General features: G+C 38.0%; 3 protein-coding genes across 5 annotated transcripts; 2 read left to right on the top strand and 1 right to left on the bottom strand.

The window, feature by feature from the left end:
* The first annotated feature begins 6,968 nt into the window (after window positions 1–6,968).
* On the top strand, window positions 6,969–10,916 carry sat2b (spermidine/spermine N1-acetyltransferase family member 2b). Of its 2 annotated transcripts, XM_057328991.1 has the most exons (7): window positions 6,969–7,637; window positions 7,735–7,786; window positions 7,894–7,977; window positions 8,258–8,359; window positions 8,625–8,665; window positions 9,019–9,208; window positions 10,807–10,916. In XM_057328991.1, exons 1-6 carry the CDS (start codon window positions 7,575–7,577, stop codon window positions 9,190–9,192), a joined length of 516 nt encoding a protein of 171 aa, XP_057184974.1. In that variant the 5' UTR covers window positions 6,969–7,574; the 3' UTR covers window positions 9,193–9,208; window positions 10,807–10,916. The 2 variants fall into 2 exon arrangements, with proteins under 2 accessions (XP_057184974.1, XP_057184973.1); XM_057328990.1 differs by lacking the exon at window positions 10,807–10,916 and having other exon boundaries at window positions 9,019–10,119.
* Window positions 10,350–12,126, top strand: naa38 (N-alpha-acetyltransferase 38, NatC auxiliary subunit). The gene is made up of 3 exons (XM_057328992.1): window positions 10,350–10,519; window positions 10,807–10,975; window positions 11,184–12,126. The coding sequence occupies exons 1-3, from the start codon at window positions 10,475–10,477 to the stop codon at window positions 11,297–11,299; spliced, it is 330 nt and encodes a 109-aa protein (XP_057184975.1). The 5' UTR covers window positions 10,350–10,474; the 3' UTR covers window positions 11,300–12,126.
* Window positions 12,127–13,546: 1,420 nt separating this feature from the next.
* On the bottom strand, window positions 13,547–17,728 carry cldn15b (claudin 15b). 2 transcript variants are annotated; one of them, XM_057328954.1, is made up of 5 exons: window positions 17,216–17,728; window positions 15,304–15,468; window positions 15,008–15,089; window positions 14,780–14,890; window positions 13,547–14,641 (listed from the first exon to the last, which is right to left on the bottom strand). In XM_057328954.1, the coding sequence occupies exons 1-5, from the start codon at window positions 17,430–17,432 to the stop codon at window positions 14,530–14,532; spliced, it is 687 nt and encodes a 228-aa protein (XP_057184937.1). In that variant the 5' UTR covers window positions 17,433–17,728; the 3' UTR covers window positions 13,547–14,529. The 2 variants fall into 2 exon arrangements, with proteins under 2 accessions (XP_057184937.1, XP_057184936.1); XM_057328953.1 differs by lacking the exon at window positions 17,216–17,728 and adding an exon at window positions 16,440–16,878.
* Window positions 17,729–20,402: the final 2,674 nt, after the last annotated feature.

Below are 20,402 nucleotides of genomic sequence, written 5' to 3'. Positions count from 1 at the left end.
AGAGACATGGGGGTTGGTTCGCTTCACTTGTGGCTCAAAGTATTATCAGTTGCCAGCTGCAAAGCCACGCCCATAGCAACCAAACCCATGACCTTAGCAACCGTTTAGCCAGACCTACACCATATCTCTGCATCAGAACAATGAGAACAAAGTTTAACGATAAGTTTAACGATAAAACCTTTCAAACTATTTCAAACTCTTCAGGACAGGCTTTGTACTCGAACTTTACTTTCTAGTTATTCTTGTTCCGCCAAAAGTTTGGCACGCTACTTGTCCCGCAGCTTTTGACGTAGACCCATGAATGAATACATGATAAAAGATGGACCAACGAAACAGAGCAGGCCTTACAAGCCTGTTTCGAGTGCAAAGATTGGAGTGTTTTTGAAGCTGCTACCAGCGATCTGGACGAGCTCACAGAGACTGTAATATCATACATCAGTTTCTGTAAGGATTTGTGCATTCCTACCAGGACTTCCTTAAAATACAACAATGATAAACCATGGTTCTCAGCAAAACTCAGACAGATTCGCCAAGCCAAGGAGGATGCCTACAGAAAAGGGGACAAAGTCTTGTACAAGCAGGCTAGGAACACATTGACAAAGGAGATCAAAGAGAAACTACTCTAAAAGGTTGGAAAACCAGTTTTCAGCCAACGACCCTGCGTCTGTGTGGAAAGGCCTTAAAGACATCACCAACTACAAGACACCATCCCCCAATTTTGCAGGCAATCAACAACTGGTCAATGATCTGAATGACTTTTACTGCAGATTTGAAAATGCTAACTTTACACCTCACACCAACTCTGACATTCTCTCTACACAACACCTATCACCTTCAGTCACCCCACCTCCTGCACTTCAGATCAGTGAAGAGGATGTGTGCCGAGTCTTTAGGAAACAAAAGACAAGAAAAGCACCAGGCCCAGATGGTATCTCCCCAGCCTGTCTTAAAAGCTGTGCTATTCAACTGGCCTTCATCTTCTCACAGATCTTCAACAGATCACTGGAGCTGTGCACAGTTCCTTCCTGCCTCAAGTGCTCCACCATAATCCCCATCCCAAAGAAACCCAAAATCACAGGACTGAATGACTACAGACCCGTCGCTCTCACAACTGTGGTCATAAAGTCATTCGAGAGACTGGTACTGGCTTATCTGAAGGACATCACAGAACCCTTACTGGACCCCCTGCAGTTTGCCTACAGAGCAAACAGGTCTGTTGAGGATGCAGTTAACATGGGGCTGCATTTTGTCCTGAAACATCTGGATAGACCAGGGACCTATGTGAGGATCCTGTTTGTGGACTTCAGCTCTGCTTTCAACACCATCATCCCATCACTGCTCCAGACAAAGTTAACCCAGCTATCTGTTCCTGGCTCTATCTGTCAGTGGATCACCAGCTTTCTGACAGACAGGCAGCAGTTAGTGAGAATGGGGAAACTCACATCCAGCACCCGCACAATCAGCACTGGCGCCCCCCAGGGGTGCGTTCTCTCCCCACTGCTCTTCTCCCTGTACACAAATGACTGCACTGCCCAGGACCCTTCTGTCAGACTTCTGAAGTTCGCAGACGACACCACACTCATTGGCCTCATCCAGGATGGTGATGAGTCTGCGTACAGACAGGAGGCTGAGCAGCTGGCTGTCTGGTGCAGTCATAACAACTTGGAGCTGAACACGCTTAAAACAGTGGAGACGATTGTGGACTTCAGGAGAAACCCCCCTGCACTCCCCCCTCTCACCATCATGAACAGCACTGTGGCAGCAGTGGAGTCATTCAGGTTCCTGGGCACCACCATCTCTCAGAACCTGAAGTGGGACAATCACATTGGCTCCATTGCTAAAAAAGCCCAGCAAAGGTTGTACTTCTTACATCAGCTGAAGAAGTTCAACCTACCACAAACTCTATTAAAACAGTTTTACTCAGCTGTCATAGAGTCTGTCCTCTGCACATCCATCACTGTCTGGTTTGGCTCAGCCACAAAGTCAGACATCAGAAGACTACAGAGGACGGTTCGGACTGCTGAGAAGATCATTGGTGCTCCCCTGCCCACCCTCCAAGAACTCTATACATCCAGAGTGAGGAAAAGGGCTCAGAAAATCACCCTGGACCTCTCACATCCAAGCCATCATCTCTTCACAATGCTGCCGTCTGGTCGGCGCTACAGAGCACTGAGCACCAAAACAACCAGACACAAAAACAGCTTCTTCCCTCAGGCCATCTACCTCTTGAACAGTTCAATGTTTTTACCCACCGTGCAATTAATAACTCTGTGCAATAATAATTAAGTGCAATATTAATTATATCCTCCAGATAATACACTATCTATTTTTATACAACTTTTTCTGTAAATTATATTTCATTCATTCTGCTGTATATAGCACATACCTTGTACTACAATAGTCTATTCTTATTTTTTACTTGTACATATTTACATACATACATAGCTTTAAACTCTCTATATCTTTATCTTATGTTTATTGTATTGTATTTCTTAATTTTTTATACCCATAGGCCCTTATTTAAATCATTGTGTACTGTATTCTATTGTGTTATGGTCTCTGTGTACTGTTGTTGCTGTTTCTGTGTTCTGGATGCTCCTGTCACCAAAACAAATTCCTTGTATGTGCAAACATACTTGGCAATAAAGCTCTTTCTGATTCTGATTTCTGATTCTGATACATCACATCGACGGGCCTATTCGGGAATGGTGTGCTATGACTTTTATAAGCGATCAGGTGGGGGGGGGTGCGATGGGGGGCGAAAAACCACCCGAAAAATCCCATTGACTTAACATTGCGCCCAATTCTGAGGGATCGTAGCTCCGAGTGAGGATATTGTAGAAACATGAAAATAATACACGATTTGAAGGGGTTATCAGGCTCTATAAGAACATAAATCACAATGGGGTGTAAGTTGCACCCCTGGGGTGTGAGAGCCTCCCAAAATTTCTGTATACCTATAATGGGGCCCATAGTCTCCCATTCAAAACCTAGATACCTATATATTCACATGTTATTTTTTCGCATTCGACCCATGAATGAATACATCAAATCGAGCGGCCCATTGAGGAAAGGTATGTGATGACTTTTGGAAGTGATCGGGTGAGAGGGGTGCGATAGGGGGGCGAATAAAAACCCGAAAAATCCTATTGACTTAACATTGCCCCCAACTTTGACAGGTCGTAGCTCCGAGTGAGGATATCGTAGAAACATAATAATACATGATTTGAAGAGGCTATCAAGCTCTGTAAGAACATCACTCACAATGGGGTGTAAGTTGTACCCCTGGGGTGTAAGAGCCTCCCAAAATTTCCCAATAACAGGAAGCATGCCCATATAAGGCGTAAAACGTCCCGTGTTGAATATCTTAGCAGTACAACCACTTAAGGTGCGTTTACACTTGGCATTAACATGCGACCTGTATCTGGATGTTGTCCACATACACATTGAAAAGACAAGTGTAAACGCGCTTCTGATCGGAATATCATCCGATCAGCGTGTCCTGATCCAGAGGTAGTCGAGGACGCATTGTGATCGGATCTCAGTGTAATGTAAACGCAATCCAGACAGTTTATCTACATTTACCGGTACAATTCACAGAAAACCCCGCCCGCTATCATTATTCTCACGTCTGTCCGAAGCCTCTCAGACTGCGGAGCAGCTGACAAATGCAGAGGAAAGTTTACTCTTGCTCCCGAACGTTGCACAGTCGTTCATTTTCCCACGAAATGATCATGGATACTTTAACCTACAGAGGATTTATGTCAAATCACACGAGATGTTTTACTTGACCACTTCAGCTGTATCATCACTGTATTTGTGACTGCCATGAATGGCGTTGACTCGCACACACAGCGCCATCTTAAAAAGCATCATTTGTTTATTTTCATGTCACAACACTATACCAACACTATGGTATAGTGTTGNTCATGTCACAACACTATACCAACACTATGGTATAGTGTTGCCACTATACATCTTTATGTATAGTGGCAACACTATACCAGCTTGTTTCTAACATATTTAGGGCGCGGACCAAAGAAACGACGCTCTGTCACTTTCAGCCGAACCAACCCAAATAGACGAGAACGATGTAAGTGGTCGCTTTTGATCATAGGAACTTCGGCCTACTTATGTGAATATTTTATGTGTCCGTGACATGAATAAACAAATGATGTGTTTAAAAACACCGTTAGAGTATGTGTGTGTGTGTGTGTGTGTGCGCGCTAGTGAAACCCGCCACAGCTCAAGTACAAAAGCTTGTGTCATTTTACAAACGTCCTCTGCTTATACTTTCACATATAAGATCATTAATCGTTTTAACCGCGGTTTACTTCCCACCGCTGCTTCGAGTTCAACATAGCTGCGTATCAAATGTGTAACATGCTCATCCTCCCCGTTATACGTGTTGTGTGAAATCTCCCCGCACCGGGGCTATTTTTAAATTGCAGGCTTATTAAAATAATGGGCGGGACACTATAGAGATCCGATCAGTTATCCAGATGTGGAAGCCACTTGTTGACAAGTGTAAACGCGCTGTGTCCTGATTGTCTGAAGATCCGATCTGCTTGTTCGGATCACCGAGATCGCATGTTAATGCCAAGTGTAAACGCAACCTTAGAGACAAGGGGGTGAGCTCATTTTACTCACGCTACCAATCAGTGTCACATGATCATTATGAAGTTATTAAGCCACGCCCATAGCAACCATTTACAGCAACCGATCCCATAGACTCCCATTATAAAAAGTCCATGTGGATATCTTTGCAACACAGTGTCGTAGAGACAAGGGGGTGGGCTCATTTGACTCACACAACCAATCAGTGTCACAGGATCATCTTGAAGCTATTAAGCCACGCCCATAACTACAATTTACAGCAACCTAGCAACTGATCCCATAGACTCCCATTATAAAAGGTTCAGGTGGATATCTTTGCAACACAGTGTCATAGAGACAAGGGGGTGGGCTCGTTTTACTCAGGCAACCAATCAGTGTCCCAGGATCATCATGAAGCTTCGAAGCCACGCCCATAGCAACAAAACATGTCAGCCTAGCAACCATTTAGCAATATTTATATCTCTGCATCAGAACATCGTAGAGACACGAGGGTTGGTTCGTTACACTCATAGCTTAGAGCATTATCTATTGGCAGATGCTAAGCCACGCCCATAGCAACCAAACAGGTTAGCCTAGCAACCGTTTAGCAAAACCTATATCTATGCATAGGAACATCGTAGAGACATGGGAGTTGGTTTGTATCACTTGTGGCTTGAAGCATCATCAGTTAGCATATGCTAAGCCACGCCCATAGCAACCAAACAGGTTAGCCTAGCAACCATTTAGCAACACCTATATCTCTGCATCAGAACATCGTAGAGATACGGGGGGTGGTTCGTAACACTCATAGGTTAGAGTACTATCAAGTGCAGATGCTAAACCACGCCCATAGCAACCAAACAGGTTAGCCTAGCAACCATTTAGCAGCAGCAATATCTATGCATAGGAACATCGTAGAGACATGGGAGTTGGTTCATTTCACCCATAGGTTAGCGTATTATCAATTGGCAGATGCTAAGCCACGCCCATAGCAACCAAACACATTAGCCTAGCAACCATTTAGCAAGACCTATATCTCTTTATCAGAACATCTTAGAGTCATGAGGGTTGGTTAGATTTATTAGTACTTAAAGTGTCATCACCCTAGTGCCGAGCTCCGCGGTTTGCCACGAAAGCATCACTCATAGTTTCTTTAGAAAATGTACTATCTAGTTATGTTCTATTATTTTATTGGTAGCTATTCAAACTAGCTAGTAGTCACTAAGCCTTTAGTGTGGACTTTACGCTTACAATCAGTCAAAGGTTCTTAAAAATGTGGATGTTAAAGGGATAGTTCACCCCAAAATTAAAATTCTGTAATGAATTACTCACCCTCAACTTGTTCCAAACCTGTATAACCTATATATAAATGTCTTTGTTGAACACAGATATTTGAAAGAATGTTAGCAACAGATTTCTGGGGCACCATTGACTACCATTAAAGTGGTTGTCAAAGGTGCCCCAGAACAGTTTTTTTTCCTAAATTCTTCAAAATGTCTTCTTTTGTGTTCAACAGAACAAAAAAAATGATTTAAAAAAAGTCCTACTATGGGAGTCAATGGGGGCAAGACCTGTTGGTTATAAGCATTCTTCCAAATATATTTCTCTGTGTTCATCAGAACAAATAAATGTATACAGATTTGGAGCAACTCGAAGGTGAGTAAATGATGACAGAATTTTCATTTTTTGGGTGAAGTATCCCTTTAAGCTTTTGCTGTCGTCTTGCCAGAACAGAACATGGGCTGTGTCCGAAATCGCCCACTATACCCTCATTCACTATTCCCTACATTAGTTCACTAATATAGTCCACTTTAAGGAGCGGGTGAAAACGAGTGAGTAAATTCGGACACCCGGGGTGCGTTCCAGTCCAAATTTTTATGCCCATCCCTCGCAAACTTCCCTCAGTCTAGTTGACTCGGATGTGCGTCATTGCTTACGTTGCACGAGTGCCCGCTACAGGCGGAACTCGTGAATAAGGTTTAAATGGAACGCACTAAGCCCTTGATCACTTGGTATTCACTTTGAAGCTGAATTATTAAATAAACCCCTATTCGCTTATGTATATAGAATGGTGCATGAAACAAACTCATATCAGTTGTTGTAGAAAATATTTTTAAAAATCCTCTAGATAGCTTTATAAGCTGTTGGAGAAAAATAAAATGACACATTCATAACATCAGTAGTACAACCTTTGACTGTAAACATAGGCTAAGATAGCTAGACGTATTATGTAATAAATCTCACAATATCTGTAATATACGTTATTATGCGTTTCATTCACAAAAAAATGAATACACCATAGATAGACTACAGTTGAGCGATCTGCTGTGACGTCACATCAAGTTGAATTGTGCGATATAGAGCAGCTTGAAGTGAACATGAAGTAGACTCGCTACCTCGTTGAAAATGGAAGGAAAGAGGGTGTTTCCATATAAACTTCCCTCGTTTACTACACGAAGTGGAACGCACTTCAAAAGGGCAGCGGGGATTCACCCAAGGGGAAGTGCTTAGGGAAGTTCGCGAGGGTCTGTCTAAAAGTGAAGTGGAACGCACCCCCGGTGCACTGGAAATGCTGCGGGCGCCATCTTCTGCCGAGACGCGGGAATTCTTTCAGCGCGAGCATCACAATAGACGGCTAGCAGCTAGTCGTGGGTGTACACATCGGTTGTACACTCGTTATTATGATGCATCATGGGATTGAATGAATGCACTCAATAATGTCCACTATGGATTCGGACACCACCAAAAATGGATGTCCCCTTAAACAGTGCACTATATTAGGGTATATAGGGGGCTATAATAGGGGGCTATTTCGGACACAGCCATGGTGCAGCATTTGGAGGCTGCGCAAAAACGGTGCTATATGACGTTCTTGAATGAACTACTTTAGTGGCTCTGTATTGGACGGACGCATATGAATAGCTGTGAGGTGAGGTAGCACAAACCGCATTTAAAGTTCAAATTTTGAACTGTACAAAATGAAATTTACTATTCGTGAAGGCAAACCTGAAGACTGCAAAGATATAGAGCGCATGATTATGGTGAGCGATGCTGAATTTCTTACCTGCAGCCATTCAATAAACACGGTTGATTGTTAAGTGTAGACTTGTCGATATTTTGTGAATGTTTTAATTCTAGGAATTGGCCGTTTATGAAAAAATGCCCGACCAAGTTAAGATATCCCACAAAGGTGTTGTGATTTTAATTCCACTTAGTCTACTCATAGTTATAACACCCAAAATAAATCATATTGCTTACTGCAGTAAGTTCCATGTGTGTCTCTTTCTCATTTTACAGAGTTGGAGAGAGATGGATTTAGATCCAATCCGTATTACCAGTGTCTTGTAGCTGAGGTGCCCGAGGAGCAAAAATCTAAAGATGGTAATAATGACTCCTAAAAGACCAAAACTACGCCAGGGTATACAGTATACAAAGAGGAATATGGTAAACAGTATATATGGCTACTTGCAGTACTGGCATGCGTTCAAGTAATAATTAATCTCAGTTCCCAAGACAAAGCTCAAAAGTCACCTATAAGACATGCATGAAAGATCAAACACCCCTATTTAATATTTACCTGCAACACTATTTTTCCTGATGTATTATTCGTCTGTTATACTGATACTGATCACCTCGTTTTTTTCTTCTTTTACTGCCACAGGATACACCAAGGTAGGCTATGCTCTGTTCTTCTATACTTACAGCACATGGAAAGGGAGGGTTGTGTATATGGAAGATCTTTATGTCATGCCAGAGTACAGAGGTGAGCAATTTTGAGTTGCGTATCTGGTCTGTATTTTTATCGTTGTTCTTAAAAGTTATTATGAGTAAATTCTTTGAAAGGCTATGAAAAATACTTGTACTACTTAGTCTGTTTAATTCATGGGTTGTTTATGTAAGCTTACAAGGAGGATTCAAGAAATTCTATATGTATATAAACTTTATATGTGCAATAAGTGGTGTATAGTCAGTCAGTCACTGTAATACTCAACTGTTTATCCATTGGATACTTTTTGCTTGTCCGGCAGGGAAAGGCATTGGGAAGGCTTTAATGGCAACTGTTGCCAAAGTAAGTTTTGTGGGCTTATTTTTTTGGTTTATTTCAAGCCTTTGTTTAAATAATTAAATCTGAAAAATCCTGGATTTGTAATTGGGTAGTTGACAAATAAATCGTACATGTGTCCTATGGCATGACATAACAAAATTTAGAAATCAAACTGTTAATATTACATTGTTTTATATTATTAATATTTATCATATCAATGGCGATTAATAGCATAAGAGATATTTATCTTCATTGTTAGTTTTTAATATATTTTTTGTCATCACACCATAGGACCAATTTGCCTATTTGTCTATCAACTACCCAATTACATTCATTCAGTGGTTAACACAGGTTTGTTCTCCCATTAATGTCTATAGGTGGGTAAAGAGAAACAGTGTGTACGGTTGCAGCTCTCTGTACTGGACTGGAACAAACCTTCTCTGGACTTTTATATGGCTAAAGGTGCAGAGGATCTTACAGCTAAGGAAGGCTGGCATCATATCCGGTTTCATGGAGAAGCTCTGGACAATCTAGCCCAGGAGGCACCTTGAGGAACATTTTACAGATGTAGGAATAAAACACTATACAGTAGAATACAAAGAATTTGTGTTGGTTCAAACAAATGTTGATTCCAATGTCATTTTGCTGTTGTCCACCTTTTCAAACTGTTCATTTTAGAAAAGTTATCTTAAAAATGCATTTGAGATAGTATTTTGCAAATACTCTCATATACCTCGACTTATATTTACATTTATGCATTTGGCAGACGCTTTTATCCAAAGTGACTTACATTGCATTATACTATACATTTATATGTACAGTATGTGCTTGAAATTGTACAATTGACTAAACTAGCATACAATTTTAGTTTTTATTTTTATATACAAAAATGAACATTAAAAATAGTATATGGCAAATTTTGAGAAATGTTTTAGTGGCCACTCAATAGAAATTAGTAGTGCCCCTAATTGTTTGGGTACCAACATTCCTCAAAATATCTTCTTTCGTGTTCTGCAAGATCTTCAATTAGTGTCAAAAATAATATTGTTAGAGTTGTTCCTTTTGTTTTTTTTCTCAAACAAAAATAATTTATTTTGGTTTCTCTGATTCACCTAGAGAGTGATTCTCTGTTTATATTCCCTGTTAGCCCTCAATAGCCGTTTCATTGACTATATCAATTATATAACTATATCAGAAGATCTCTAGATAATGGGAAATAGCCTACCAAACCATATTGCAGACACAAAATGAAGACATAAAGTACAGTTTAATGTAGGTTGCTGTAAGATAAAAAAAAACTATTTTTATGATTGGTAATCTATGCTTTGCTTTGCTTTGTTAATTTGGACAGACACAGAAGAAAGTGGTGATATTACTGAAGACACATGTATTAAAATGTAATTTAGTTTATTAGCAAGAAAACAAATATAAATAAAACAATAATAAAAAAGTCTAACAAAATAAAATCTGTCATTTTATCACCATTTCATCCCAGTGTGCAAAATCTTTTGACACACTATACATTATGTACTTTTTTGGGAGCTTTTAGAATTAACACTTTAGTTTGCAGTGTACTAGTAAAATTATGCCTTTTTGTAGTCCTGTAGATGGCGGTATTGGGTATACACTAAAGGTTGTCTGTCAGGAAAGAGTTGCCTTTTGCATGTGTTCGCCAGTCCATTTGCGGCGCTGTTGTCTCGTGTATGCTGCGCTGTGACATCAGATGAAATTACCTGAAGAAGACTGCTTCTCTCTCTAGGAATATCTGGGCTAAACAGCTTTTGGTTTACTTTTGTTGTATCATTCAAATATTGTAAACTCAAGAAATCTAAAATGGCATCTGAGAGCGAGGAGAATGGCACGGAAATGCAACCCGAGGTCTGAATATTTTGGCAAATGTGTGGCCAGTGAGATATTGCTTAAGACAGCCAAAGCTAACAAGCACTGATGGTCTTTGCTTGATACTTTATGCTCGATTAGGTTTTATTAAAAAAAAAGGTTTCTGTCTTTTTGTATGCAAAGTTACCTATTTATTGCATTTGTAGGAAACATATATACCTACGTACATAATCATGCATTGATGTCATGCTACTGTCAAAATGAATTGAGTGAATTGTAACTGATCAACGACATATCGTTTATGTGAGTGTATTGTTTTGTCTCAGGTGGAGGAAACGGCCTATTCCTTAGCTCGGTTGAAACTCGAGAATCTGCTGAATAAGAGCATGAGGATTCGTATGACAGACGGCCGCACGCTGGTGGGGCTTTTCTTATGTACAGACCGAGACTGTAATGTCATCCTGGGATCTGCACAGGAGTTCCTCAAATCCACAGGTAACCACTTACAAATGAGAGAGCATGACACTTAGTTTTAGGTAATGCTTATGCTTTAGTGTGGCTTCCTGTTAGCTAAAAGCAAATCACCAGCAACCACCAAGAAAGCCCTATGTAGTGTCTGAATAACTGGTAAAGCATCCTTTGAAAGTGTAGTATCTATATCTTGTGATTATATAAAAAATAAGTAATTCTATTTTATTCACAGACTCTTTCTCACAAGGTGAGCCCAGAGTGTTGGGACTGGCTATGATTCCTGGCCATCACGTTGTTTCTATAGAAGTGGAATCTGAAAGCCTTCAGACAACCACCCATGGACTCTAACCACTTTAAAGACATTGGACTCTCAATATAGACTGAGACTGGTCTGCATATAAATGTTGTGTGAGCAACTACAGAGTCTACTTGAGATTGGGTTACTTTAATCCAAATGGCTATTGTAACAAATATAATGACAGCTTGAGCTGTGCTTTTTATTTGGTTACCATTGGTTACCATTCTCTTTGTGATTGTTTATGAGCAGTTCTCATTATTGACTATCATTTTTTAAATAAGTGACAGTTGAAGAATCATGGTGATTTTTGTCATCGCTTTACAGTTTGGTGCCATTGGAGTTCTGGTGTTTTGAAAAATGAAAGTTTTTTTTCTTTGTTTTTGTCTGTGTTTTCAAAAGGCATACAAGACAACCTCAAGGACTTAAATTGTGTTGTTTACAAATTATTATAAACCATTAACTGACATGTCAACCCTGTTATAAACAAATATATAACAGCTTAACAGACTTCAATATAACTTTATTCTATATAACCCGTAATGTAATTAGAATTCTATATACTGTACTTTTAAGTTTTTTTTCGGGACAAACTAACATAATTCCCACACATAATTGCCAGTCATGCGTACAATTTTCTGGAAAGTTATAAAAACTTTTCATTTACGTGAAAATGTTTTCCTTGACAAGTTTTGACTCATGAAGCCATACACACACATAATTCATTTAGCTGATTTAGCTGTGCTAAATCTAAGATTGATTATATCTTATTTTAGATTTAGAGGTTCAGAATCACTGCCCAGGTAACAGGGTGGACATTTAAAAGAAAAACGAGATTTCTATTGTGTGAGTAAAATCAAGATATCATTAATTTTAGTTATAGTAATGATCATTTTTTATCATTAAATTTTATAAAAAAATATATATGAAGGGTTTGTTTCCAAAATGAGATAATACAGCTTTTAAAAAATTCAAAAATCATGTTATTTATTATTTTATCATATTTTTATTGTGTTAGTTAGCTGTATTTTTTTTAGTTATTATGGCTTAAATCAAAACGAACCAACTGCAGTTTGATTGATAATAATTGGAATTAGGGCTGGGCGATATGGCAAAAATGTAAACTCGATAGTTTTTTTATATTGATCGATAACGATATTTATTTCGATATATATTTAATAAAAAAAACTATTTAAAATAATCTATTTTAAATAGTTTATTAAAAAAACCAGTCTAACAAAAGTTAACTTTAAACCAGTTCAAATTAAATTAAACCAAGTCATTGATACCTAATTAGACGTGCACTGTTGCAACACAGAGGATATTAGGCCATAAACAACGTGTACCAGTTCATTCAGTCTCATTTTGACTCAGTTGACTCGTTAAGTAAAGGGAGTGTTCATTCAGTACATTCAACCAATGAAAGGGCTCCGTTACTGTGTACATTCGAACGCTATTGGTTCAGCACCTGCGCACATACATAACGCTACAATAATGTCTTGCTCGAGTAGTGGGATTCATTCAATGCATTCAGTGAACCTTAGTATTTAAAAAAGACATCTCACATAAACTGTAGTACATTTCTTTAATCATGCAAGCATCTTACATACAAGGTTCAATATTTTAATGTTAAAACTAATTCACTTCTTTACATCTCTAATCTGTACAGGGCAGCGCTGGTTTGTTTCATATGCACCAGCTCATGTTAGAAGATATGTTTACGATGGATATAAAATCCTTTGTGCTTGAGTTTCGAAGTAACTCGCTTGCAATTGCACCTCAAATTTGTTTCGTTTAACCGGCGATTGCGAAGGAAAATAGACACTTGATAAACCGCGTGATGACAACTCGAGGTTAGTTTCACCTTTGTTTCCGCTTCCAGTAATGTTTTCCTCCTCATGTCGAGTTTTCTTTGCCAAGTGCTGTATGAAATGGACTTTGTACTTTGACGCGCATGATAAAAGCTGCACGCTGACTGACTGTTGTTGCGTTTATTTCTGCGTTCTGTTAGACCTTAAGATTAATCCATATCGAGTCAAAATGCCAATAGCTTATCATCGTTTTTGAAATACATTATATCGCGATTCGATATGATATCGCTTATCGGCACAGCCCTAATTGGAATGCATAACAAAAAAACATGATTTTTGAAAAAAATTTAAACGGAATTATCTCATTTTGGAATTAAACTCTTCGTATATGTGTGTGTGTGTGTGTGCGTGTGCGTGCGTGCGTGTGTTTGGGCTACACAAGACATAACAAAAACAACATATTAAACATTTGAGTTAAACATTTTAAATATGCTCAGATTTATTTTGCTAAATGGATGATTGTCAATATGTAACACTGTTTCCACATTCTTAAGTATATTTTTGTTATAAATAATAATAGTCAGGGCATAACAAGGTGGCCAGCAATTTACAAAATATGCAAAGAAACATCCAACCAAAAACAAATAGAAAATATTGGAAATGTAGGAATTGAAATGTAATTGTATGGAAAATGTATGCTATGACCCAATATTTACAGAAATGTTCAAATTATAAGAATATTTAAAGATGCTAATACACTATATTGCTTTAGGAAAATATTAACAATTATAAAATTAAATATGAAAAACTCATATTAAAAAATAATTAGTTCAAAAGGAATGTTGAGTAATTGCATAGATTCATTTATCTCAAGCATCCCAGCATGCTGTGACTATCTCTAAATATGAAAGAAGAATTATTCCATAATGTAGATATCATCCTTGTCCAAAGTAATGGTCAGCTTAATGTAAATATATATTCAACATTTTTAAACTTATCAGTTTAAAGTTGTATTACCCTTTTTTTGCAAGTTCTTGCACACAAGTATTTACTGGAAATGTTATAATTAAAAAAGAGGAGTATGATGGGAAAATCCCAACAATATGACCAGTATTTACATGGCTTTATTTAGATGAAAACACTATTTACAACAGAATTATGAGGTTTTGTTTGATAGAGCACCCTGTTTTGACCATTTGAAGAGTTTGGTTCCAAAATGAGATAACTCTGTTTTTAACATTTTTTAAAAATCATGTTTTTTATTATGACATCATGTTTTTATTGTGTTAGCTGTATTTTTTTTTAGTTATTATGGCTTAAATCAAAACAAACCAACTGCAGTTTGATTGATATTAATTGGAATGCACAAACTAAAAATATGATTTTTAAAATATTTTTTAAAACAGTTATCTCATTTTGGAACCAAACTCTTCATTTTAACTTGCATGTTTATCCCATATGAAGTCTGTTTCTTACACGTATGCATTGCGACCATACTGACTGGTGCACGATATTGTAGAGGCAGTTTGAACAATCTGCATATGTCTGCTATGATCTGAAGTTCTGTAGTCCTGAAGATCTGATCTAAAGAATTTAAATCATTGACATCAAAAACATAGTAAACATACAGTACATATAAACACAAATTCAGCAAAAATGTATACAAATATGATTATTTAAATATCATCAGGTAACAAATTATGTGGTGCATATTAGACTCGCTTTTTTATGTCTGAGCTTTTCACTCTACAAGAACACAGCAAGCAGCTGCCACCACATAAAGCCAGTGTAGCAGAACTCCAACCAATGTAAAGCCCTTCTCCGATTTCATATCTAAACAAACACACATCAGATATTTAAAAACGGGCATTAGTTTATTAGATTAATGTGATGAAATAAAAAACTGGGTCTAAATATTATATCCCAAGTAAAACAATAGTTTCCACTTACTTTATCCCAGGATACAGTGGGTCAAAAAATTGCTGAGTGATATTATAAGCATACCAAGACACTGCAATCATAGTGGAGAGACCTGAAACATGAAAATTCATTTTGATTCCCTGAAACCAGAACAAAGCTTATCCTTGCATCTCCTTGCCTTCTTGTAACACTTTGTTGACACATTTATAACCTAAGTCTTTATATTGACGTTTGTCAACATGCATACAATAGGCCTATACACTACCACTCGAAATGTTGTGCTTAATAAAATGTTTTTATGACAGACAACTTAATGGCATTCTTACCTTGCAGTATGAAAAAGATGCCGCCGACCCCAGCGACCCGACCCTTCATTACATATTTCTCTCCTCCAACCTTAGAACACTGCATACCTACTAGAGTTGCCACCAGCCCAAAAACGCCCAGAACAATAGATGCGATCATTAATGCACGGCATACCTGAATGTAACCTGAGAGAAACAGAGAGAATAACTAATTTATAACTAATTTATTAGACCACCAGGTTTGTGCTAAAGCTGCCATAAACTAACAGTATTGGTGATTACCAAAATCTTTTTTTTTCATATTTCAATAATAGTTCATTCATCTGTAAGCTCTTTAGTCACAGTTGTTTATAATGCTAAAATATAATTGTTGTTATCCTTGAATATTTGAAATGTACTGTTATACAAAAACAGATTTTTTTTTCCATAATTTTTTATTTAGGTGCCCAATTACAGTCAAAAACAAAGTACACAACAACGCCAGCAAGAATGAAAGCTGTCATCAAAGCCAAAGGAAGAAAAACAAAATATTAAGTTGTTTGGTTATTATGTGTGAATAAAGACTACTGAGTTGTTTCAGTTTGTTATTTGCTTGTTTTAGTTTTGAACAAATTTTTGACAGATTCCTAAAATATCTGTATGTGATTTCTCTTTATTATGACAGGTGGTTAAATAAAATAAAAGAAATAAAATAGAACATCCATATTCTGCTTTTGACCGCATGCCAGGCTTACAGTGTTTAACAGTTTTTATGCATGTAAATGCGTAATGCTTTTGAGGACTTTAATTGTTGGTTATTACACACTATTTTACACTGATTGTAATTAACCAACATTGTTTTTCAATAGATTATTTGGTTTTCGGCCAAGATAGCCCATTCTGGAAAATGCGTTCGGAGGGTGAACGAATGACAATGGAATGTATAGCCTTTATATAGGCAGTCCTTAATGTCACTTTGTCACTTGGTAAACTATAATTCCAAATGTATTAATTGCATCAGAACACCATTTGTCGAACTAAAAATTATATAAATGTAGTTTAAAATGGCAAAGACAACTGTATTCATTTTTTCTAAGTGTCCAACTAAATTTTTGAATTTAAGAAACACCGTGCAGCCACAATGTATCCAGAAAAAGAAAGATCTCGCGATGTCATACCGGACAATGCCAGTAAAGATGGGAATTCCCTGCAGTTGTGGACACCGGTTGAGTCAGTTGCGCAGGAGATCCACAAATTCTCATAGATCGTTGATGTAGTAATAACGTTGCCGTCCACAGATGATACCCGCCAGAACCTATTCGGAAGGGCAACCCCGACCATGACCCAACCCCAAAAACCAAGAAAAACAGCCAATGCTTCGACAATAGAATCCATAGCTTCCTATTTCCTTTAAATCGCGCTTTCAAACTATGCTTGCAGTTTACGTCGGATGCATAAATTTTGTCAGAGAGTCAACGCGCCCCCAACCCCCCTATTTAGCTGCAGTGTCACCATGAGGACGACGTCAGTCAGTTGATACAATAGGTGATAACCTAAAGAAAACTAGCGACCACAACACAGTAACAAACTAGATAAAAGGTTACATTTTTACATCTTTGCAAGGCTAACACTTTTATTATTACACATTAATTAAAACTTTTTCACAGCCTGGAATTTAATTTAATTTTACAGAACCGGATTTTCTGTATTGGTTAACTTACTATAATTGGTTAAAAGTTCTATAAAACACCACAAGTTGTTAAAAAGGTCAAACGTTTTAAAGGGACATAGTTGTAAAATTCATTTTAGTTAAGTTGTAACCTTTAGTGTAAGACTTTATAATCAGTTATTTTTTGTGCAAACCAATCAAATAAATGTAATCGCAGAGCAATCTTTATTAACGGAAAAGCTTAAGAAAATAAAAGAAATCACAATCCTGTCTATGATGTTTTACCTGGTAAAGCGAGCAAGGACTGAAAATTCCAACAGTTGTAAACACCAGAGGAGTCATCTGCACAGGACATCCAGAGGTTCTCAAAGATGTTGGAAGTGGTGATGACACTACCTTCTGTAGAGGACACCCTCCAGTAATTATTGTACAATGATACCACAACAGACACGCATCCTAAAAATCCCATGAAAAGTGCAACAATCTGTAATGCGTTTTTCATCGTGTCTATGTGTATCTTCTGCTTTTCCAAGGTGAGCTGGATGATTGTGGTTTCGTCTTCTGATTCTTCAACTTTCAAGAAATATCGGCTGCTTATTTTGCCATGTTTTCCTCTACACAGGAAAGGATGCCCTGGTTCACAGAAAGGATTTCCTCTTAAGCGGTGTCACGGTCCCACCGTCTTGTTTATGAAATTCTAGTCATGTGGCGGGATCGGGGCAGAGTCCTTAGGTTTTATGTGAGAAAACCATGAGTTGTTTGTTTTTACTTCTCATGTGTTTTCTCGTGTCTCGTAATTGGCCCCGCTCCTCTAGTTTCCTTGTTATCTTTCCCTGAGTGTTTTATTACCCACACCTGCCCTGTGTCATTATCCCTCGTTTGTCTCTCCCTATAAATACCCTCTTGTTTCTTTATCTTGTGTTCGTGGATTACGTTTGCATGTGCTTATGTTCTTTGTGGTCGTTTTCATCGAGTTCCTGCCTTGTCCTGCATTGTCTTGCCCATGTTAGTTAGTTTGTGTTTTTGATTATTGTTAGTTCTCGTTCTGCCCCATTGTGGGAAGTTTTTGTTTTGAGTTCTTGTTTCGTTTCCGTGTTCTTATCCTTGTTTTGTTTTTGCACCCCATCGTGGGTTTTTGTTTGGTCATTGTTACATTAATTAAAGTCTTTTGTTAACCCCTTCACCGCTGTCCTGCATTTGGGTTCTTCTCCACGCCTGAGCGTGACAAAGCGGTCCTGAGAAATCCTTAGGCCTATTCCCTGATATAACAGTACATGGAATTTGACCTTGTAATGAACATTAAAGGCTTTTTATGATTTTCCTGTACAGAAGTCCACCACAAAACGCGTCTGATTTAAAGCGATCGATATAGCCCATAATTGCACATTAACTCATCAAGACAATGATAGGGCATGGACAATTCCAAGTATATGGGGGTGTGTGCAATGTATGTATTTGTTTTGATTAAAGATAAAGATTACATTTACAGTAAAATAAAGTCACCCGGCTCACCTGGTGATATGTGATAATTCTGCTATGACCATATTTGTCTATATTTGCTGTGGTTAGTCATTAACATATTAAAACGTGTTTTGTGCATTGTCTTTAAAGTCTGTTTCCATTGGGGCAATTAAATGTGTATGTTATCCATTTTCTGTTTAAATCTGTAATACGAGGCATAGGTATTGTTTACACAAATATTTATGAGAGATAAGTTCCTCGTTCAGATGAATGATATTGTTTATAGGTGCAATGTGTGAGATTAGGTAGGATCTATGAATGGAAATGCAATATAATATTCCTTAATATGTCTTCAGAGGTGTATAAAGACCTTACATAATTAACAGTTATGTTACCTTAGAATCAGATATTTTTAACTATACTGTATACAGCACGGGTCCCCTTGCATGGAATTCACCATGTTGTTACAGTAGCCCTAAACGGACAAATTGCTCTACAGAGCGCGGTTCGTAAATACGTTACCTCCTTCGGCAAAAAAGCACAAACGTGATGACATCATAGTGCTTTGTCAGCCACCAAAGTAGTGCTTCGAAAGCGAGGGGAAGGAGTGGAGCCATTGGTTGCAATTCACAACCTCACTGCTAGATGCCGCTAGGATCCACATACACTCTAAAAAAAAGGTTCCTTTAGGTTCTATATAGAACCCTGGGGTTCTGTACTTGGCAAATAGAACCTTTTACCAAAAAAAGGTTCTATGTAGAACCCTTGGAGGGCAAAGAACCTTTTTAATAAAATGGTTCTATAATTCATGTTTTGTGACTGAAGTGTAAACTAAAGATAACACAATAATTATAGACCTACACAACACATTCACAACACATTTTGTGTCAAAAAGGAGAGTGACTGCTGTGGTCAAAAACAAGAGAGTCAACAAAATATTAATATTGTATTATAATATTAATATAAAGTGTACTGTTTTTTTCCTGTAAGCTTTTTTATGCAAGCATAATACATTTCCTAATACATTATTGTTTGCCTTTTTGGTAAATNTGTCACGGTCCCACCGTCTTGTTTATGAAATTCTAGTCGTGTGGCGGGATCGGGGCAGAGTCCTTAGGTTTTATGTGAGAAAACCATGAGTTGTTTGTTTTTACTTCTCATGTGTTTTCTCGTGTCTCGTGATTGGCCCCGCTCCTCTTGTTTCCTTGTTATCTTTCCCTGAGTGTTTTATTACCCACACCTGCCCTGTGTCATTATCCCTCGTTTGTCTCTCCCTATAAATACCCTCTTGTTTCTTTTTCTTGTGTTCGTGGATTACGTTTGCATGTGCTTATGTTCTTTGTGGTCGTTTTCATCGAGTTCCTGCCTTGTCCTGCTTTGTCTTGCCCATGTTAGTTAGTTTGTGTTTTTGATTATTGTTAGTTCTCGTTCTGCCCCATTGTGGGAAGTTTTTGTTTTGAGTTCTTGTTTCGTTTCCGTGTTCTTATCCTTGTTTTGTTTTTGCACCCCATCGTGGGTTTTTGTTTGGTCATTGTTACATTAATTAAAGTCTTTTGTTAACCCCTTCACCGCTGTCCTGCATTTGGGTTCTTCTCCACGCCTGAGCGTGACAAAGCGGTCCTGAGAAATCCTTAGGCCTATTCCCTGATATAACAGTACATGGAATTTGACCTTGTAATGAACATTAAAGGCTTTTTATGATTTTCCTGTACAGAAGTCCACCACAAAACGCGTCTGATTTAAAGCGATCGATATAGCCCATAATTGCACATTAACTCATCAAGACAATGATAGGGCATGGACAATTCCAAGTATATGGGAGTGTGTGCAATGTATGTATTTGTTTTGATTAAAGATAAAGATTACATTTACAGTAAAATAAAGTCACCCGGCTCACCTGGTGATATGTGATAATTCTGCTATGACCATATTTGTCTATATTTGCTGTGGTTAGTCATTAACATATTAAAACGTGTTTTGTGCATTGTCTTTAAAGTCTGTTTCCATTGGG

The sequence above is a fragment of the Triplophysa rosa genome, linkage group LG2 (assembly GCF_024868665.1).
Source record: "Triplophysa rosa linkage group LG2, Trosa_1v2, whole genome shotgun sequence".
NCBI classification, from domain to species: domain Eukaryota; kingdom Metazoa; phylum Chordata; class Actinopteri; order Cypriniformes; family Nemacheilidae; genus Triplophysa; species Triplophysa rosa.
This window is presented reverse-complemented; position numbering and strand designations above follow the sequence as displayed.